The 6,122-nt window shown below is 35.8% G+C and overlaps 1 protein-coding gene across 1 annotated transcript in view; it reads left to right on the top strand.

The window, feature by feature from the left end:
- The first annotated feature begins 2,512 nt into the window (after nucleotides 1-2,512).
- The window catches only part of def6a (DEF6 guanine nucleotide exchange factor a), a 14,135-nt gene continuing 10,525 nt past the window's right edge, over nucleotides 2,513-6,122 (top strand). Inside the window, exons 1-3 of the mRNA XM_067394549.1 lie at nucleotides 2,513-2,901; nucleotides 5,666-5,806; nucleotides 6,095-6,122. The exon at nucleotides 6,095-6,122 is cut by the window's right edge and continues 152 nt beyond it. Coding sequence (XP_067250650.1) covers nucleotides 2,806-2,901; nucleotides 5,666-5,806; nucleotides 6,095-6,122 — 265 coding nt within the window. The 5' untranslated portion in view covers nucleotides 2,513-2,805. The remainder of the gene's footprint in view (nucleotides 2,902-5,665; nucleotides 5,807-6,094) is intronic.

Genomic DNA, 6,122 nt, shown 5'->3' with positions numbered 1-6,122 from the left:
ATATTACTTAGTATTTATTTGAATAAGTACAATGTAACTGTCACCTTAAAATAAAGTGTGTCCATTTGGTGTTACTTTTTAATAGTAGATGCTCTATATTCTATAGATACTATGGTGGGAAAAACAGCCTTTTTATGTACATAAAAGTTGCTCTGATAGATCTTTTGTGAGATATCAACCAAAGAAAGTTGAACCATGTGTCTGGGTCATATTTCACCTCATTGTGACATTATTTTTCTGATATTTTTTAGTACTTTTTTTTTTCTCTCTTTCATAATTTTTGTTGCACTTTATTGTGTTATCCTTGTTACAGAGTTATTATACAAATAAATACTGAGTAATATTAATTAACAACATGTACTTGCTCTATAATTAGGGTTAGGGTTTAGTTGCTTGTAATTATTAATAATTTACTGTGATTACTATAGTAAGTACATGTAAGATATGTAACAAAGACATTGTAAAATAAAGTGTTACCATAATTTTAATATGTATATCATTAAAATAATTTATAATCTTTTTATAAAATAAAAAACAATATAATTGAAATATGGTATGCTTGATGCATACATTTAATTTAAATCTTTAAATAACAGGAATTTCAATCTTTGTTTTTTTTTTAATTGAAAATGTCACACTGCTAGATGGTCCTCGGTAAGCTTCATTTTATTAGGGGTTCAAGCACATAGTGCTGAAACCCTATTGTAATCATTTTTCTTATTTTTCTTCGACTGTAAAACTGATAGTGCAGACCAAACCGTAAGGCCTAGAGACTTAAAACATGGCCAGATGATAGGTCTCAATTTTGGGGAGAGACTGATTAGGTATGACCCTGATTGGCCAATAGTTGGCGCTACAGCAATCAAACGTGAATCTGCTCATAACTCCTAGAGTGTTTTGTCACAGACTCAAGTGACTTATATCGTTGGAATCCATATCTCCAATTTAAAAAAAAAAATTAAAATTTTGAATTTTGTCCACAACCTACTTTTGCGAACTAGTCCTAGGTTATTCACCCGATCAGAACCAAACCAGTGCAGAAATGTTTTCTGGAGACTGAAAATCAAAATTGATCAAAAAAGAGAGTTGCAATTTTGATTAACGGCCGCTAAGGGGCGCCGAAATGTTTGAAATGGGCAGGGCAACTTTTACAAAAATGGCTATAACTTTAGAAAGGAATGAGATATTTCCACCAAACTCTATAACCATGCAACCGTTAGTCCGATTGACTTAAAAAATTGGCATGCAGTGTCTTGGTCCAAGAGGGCAAGATAGTCTATGAGGACACTGGTGTATCTCGAACATGGCTGCCATTGGCCAATGAAATTTAAGCTCCTATTAGACAAGGTTAACAGAGGCCGGTCGGAACGAAACTCAGTATGGGTCATCGGCACAATGCCCTGAAGGAGCATGAGAAGTTTCGAACCAGCACAACCTAGTGGTAAAATTACATTTTCAAATGCTTATAACTTTGGGTGTGGTTTACTTATTTTCCCGGGGGTCATGTTCTTAGACTTGTTGAGTCCAACGATACCAAACATACTAGGTTTCGGCTTATGGTTTGTGCAAAGATGAATATCTTCGAAACTGTTAATCCAATCAAGACGAAACCAGCTTTGGAATCTCGGAATCATAGTTCGTTAACTAAACTCTAATGCCCAAATGTCAAAATTTTGATAGGAAGTGACAAAAAAAATCCAATCAAAGTTGCTCATGGGTAATTTTTTATGCTCTCATATATATATATATATATATATATATATATATATATATATATATATATATATATATATATATATATATATATATATATATATATATATATATATATATGTGGCGATTGGGCAGTAGGTGGCGCTATAACTGTCAAAAAACCTTTAACTTTTTCCTTTAGTAAATTGCCTGTATTGGTTGTAAATGATCTTTTCTGTCTATGATCTAAGTGCTAACATGCTTGATAAAAAAAATCTAATACCTTTTTATGTGCTTAAAAGCCTTTAAGTGCTTGAACCCCAGTATTTGCTGCTCGCAGCTATATTTTTATTTTGTTTTTCTGTTGATTTTGAGCTGAAATAACTTGACTGGTATCATTATTTTCACCTAGAAAGTTTATATATATATATATATATATATATATATATATATATATATATATATATATATATATATATATATATATATATATATATATATATTACTATGAATAATATTAAAAAGTTTCTGACTGAGGGTTTGCAGAGCTCAGAAGTTGCAAGATAACAGCTTTCACTTGGGGCTTAATCAAATTCAGAACCATTTCTCTATCTAAGAGTGTAATTTATTTTTGTATTCTGTCTTTTTTTGTTCCCCTTTTTTTTTCTTTTTTTTTATTATAATGAATTTTAGAAGAGTTAGTTACTTGGCATCATAGGGCCAGATGGGTGCTTCTTCTTTCGGTGCTTATAAATAGACCCAGAGATGAACTGTATATTGACTTAGAAAGGGGATTTGGCTCTTTGTTAGTTGCGAGATCTAAAATGAGTTTGACGTGACTTGCCCCATAGCAAGTGCCATTTCTGTATGAGAAAGTACTTTTATACTCAATTTTTTTGTTTTGTTTTTGTTTTGATGACTTCTGTTCTGTTCGAATCAAAATATTTGATGATCTTTATTCCTTTTTGATTGAGTTTTGGCCCAGCAGGGGGTGTCATTTGCCAGATGGAGGATGCACACTTGTGCAGTGGGTGTGGGTGGCCTTGAACGACAGAGCGAGAAAAAGAGAAGGCAGTGAAAAAAGGAAAAACGGAGAGTAAAATTGCTGCAGTCATGGACTTGCGCTCAGAACTGCTCAAGTCCATTTGGTACGCTTTCACCGCTCTAGATGTGGAGAAGAGTGGAAAGGTGTCCAAGTCACAACTAAAGGTGAGCTGCAAATCCATTAATGCACTACGATTAAACTTTAGGATGCTGAAAAAATGGGGTTCCATACTGCTTTTAGATCTCAAGGTCTTAAAAATGTATTCCTTGATCTGAAAGTGAGAAAAAGGATCAATGAAGTACTTGAAATAATTTTTTTCCTTCCTGTGTTTTGCTTAAAATATGCTATTCACTTGCTTTAAGTACTTGCGATCTGTTTCCTGTGTGAGCAAATCATCATATGCCACATGGTCTATAGTGAACTTACTGAATATCTGGGTCAGAGGTTTTCATTTACAAATGCCCATTTATAAAACCAGCCTACCTTAAGGGGTCTGTGTATTCATAGATTTAAATAGAATTTTTATGGAAATGCAATTTTTTTTTTTTTCATGCATTTTAAAGGGCAACTTTTGCCTGATCTCATAGGGTTTGTGGTTTCACACTGCTTTCTTGTTTAGTTTTGCAAAATTGTGTATTCATCAAGCATATTATACTGCAGAAAACCTTGTTACATTTGTACAGACTCCTCTGCATGGATGTACAAATTGTTGCTTAAGTTTAGTCCCATGATTAGGTTTAGTCCAGTCCATATCTCAAGATGACCAGCATAGGGCATCTCTGACCATGGGGCATTGTGGTTCTGAAGTGGTAAATGGGCTCAAACTGATCAACTTTGAATCTTCAGATTTGAGAACGGTGGTCACCGGATGTGTGCTGTAAGATCAGACTCTGTTTGAACAACTCATTTCTAGTCCACACTGTCATCTCTGTCATTTTCAAAGAAACATTTAGAGAAGTTCCTGAGCAAAGTTAGAGAAGTAATGCAATGTAGCCCTGCTGTTGCCGGAAGGGTTTAGTGATGCTTCGGAATCTAACAGAAATTATTTGTTTCAAAATCTTGCCTGTTGTTGTCTCTAGTAGTTCTTAAAGGGTTCCTTGATTATGATTTCACTTTTCAAACTTTAATTAGTGTGTAATGTTGCTATTTGAGCATAAACAACATCCGCAAAGTTACGACGCTCAAATTTCAATACAAAGGGAGATATTTTCTTTTACAGAAATTGCTTTTTAAGGTCTATAACAAGCTTCTTCCCGGGTTGGTGACATCACAAACCCCAAAATTTACATAAACCCTGTCCCGAGAACACACAACAAAGGGGGTGAGGCCATGTTGGGCTGCTCTAGAGAAGAGGAAGAGTTGTTGTAGTAGAGTGTTGTTACCATTCCATCATTTAACGTCGGACTGCTTCACAAACGAGGGTCAATTCAACGCTGGATTTGCACAAAAGATTAACATGACGGCACATGCTAGTCAATGAGTTGAATCAACTCCGCAACAACTACATAAATGTATCCACTAACCATTCAGAAAACGTCCAGCTGCATTCTAAAAGTTGTAACTTCTCCCTGAGTCTCTCCATCAGTGTCGACTCCGGTTTGAACAATGCAAGGCTGAACTGACAATCCTCATTTTCGCTGCGTGAGATTCTCAAGCTTTGTTGTTGTTGAGCAACCTAAGCGTGAGCTGATAAAGCTCCGCTCTCTTTTGGAAAGCTGGCCGGGAGCAGCAGCTCATTTGCATTTAAAGGGACACACACAAAAATGGCGTGATTTTGCTCACAAATTTGACAAGCTATAATACATTATCTGTGGGGTATTTTGAGCTGAAACTTCTTGGGACACCAGAGACTTATATTATATCTTGTGAAAAGGGGCATAATAGGTCCCCTTTAAAGGTGCCCTAGATTCAAAAACTGAATTTACCTCGGCATAGTTACATAACAAGAGTTCAGTACATGGAAAAGACATATAGTGAGTCTCAAACACCATTGTTTCCTCCTTCTTATATAAATCTCATTTGTTTAAAAGACCTCAGAAAAACAGGCAAAACTCAACATAACACCGACTGTTCGGTGTACGTCCCCAATATTTGCATATGCCAGCCCATATTCCCAACATTATGAAAGGCATTAGACAAGGGCAGAACGTCTGGATCTGTGCACAGCTGAATCATCAGACTAGGTAAGCAAGCAAGAACAATAGCAAAAAATGGCAGATGGAGCGATAATAACTGACATGATCCATGATAACATGATATTTTTAGTGATATTTGTAAATTGTCTTTATAAATGTTTCGTTAGCATGTTGCTAATGTACTGTTAAATGTGGCTAAAGTTACCATCGTTTCTTACTGTATTCACAGAGACAAGAGCTGTCGCTATTTTCATTATTAAACACTTGCAGTCTGTATAATTCATAAACACAACTTCATTCTTTATAAATCTCTCCAACAGTGTAGCGTTAGCCGTTAGCCACGGAGCACTATCAAACTCATTCAGAATCAATGTAAACATCAAAATAAACACTGTACTTACGCGATTAGACATGCTGCATGACAAACACTTTGTAAAGATCCATTTTGAGGGTTATATTAGCTGTTTGAACTTTTTTTTATGTTGTTTAAGGCAAGCGCGAGCTCTTGTGGCGTGGAGCACCAGATTTAAAGGGCCACACACCCTGAATCGGCTCATTTCTAATTATGCCCCAAAATAGGCAGTTAAAAAAATGAATTAAAAAAAAAAATCTATGGGGTATTTTGAGCTGAAACTTCACAGACACATTCAGGGGACACCTTAGACTTATATTACATCTTTTAAAAAAAGTTCTAGGGCACCTTTAAAGTATCAGTGAAATCCCCTGTAATGTTTTGTGTTTATATGACAATTGGCAAATATCATTGTTTAAGATGTGTGCTGTTGCTCTGCAGGTCTTGTCTCATAATCTTTACACAGTTCTGGGTATCCCACATGATCCGGCGGCTCTCGAGGAGCACTTCAGAGACGATGACGACGGTCCAGTGTCCAGCCAGGGATACATGCCCTACCTCAACAAATACATCCTGGACAAGGTACACAGCCTTGCTACATTCTCATACACTGTAGTAACTATTTTTGTTTTTAGACACAGGCTTTTTTATATCATACTGTGCAAGACAATATGTCTATGAAGGTATATCTGTTCCTCCAGTACTCTGAATCAGTGCGTTTTCCACTTTTTTTGTTTATGTTGTGCTGGCCGATATGGCAGTCATCATAAACTCAGCCTGACATCAGTGATTTATCATTTAAGATTCTTGCATTTCTTGATGCTGTAGCATTATAGTTTCTAACTTGAGAGTTTGTCTCCTCTCTGTAAGGTGGTGGAAGGCACATTTGTCAAAGAAA

The sequence above is a fragment of the Chanodichthys erythropterus genome, chromosome 9, assembly GCF_024489055.1.
Source record: "Chanodichthys erythropterus isolate Z2021 chromosome 9, ASM2448905v1, whole genome shotgun sequence".
Classification (NCBI taxonomy): domain Eukaryota; kingdom Metazoa; phylum Chordata; class Actinopteri; order Cypriniformes; family Xenocyprididae; genus Chanodichthys; species Chanodichthys erythropterus.
Note: the sequence above shows the minus strand (reverse complement) of the source record. Positions and strands in the feature narration are given on the sequence as shown.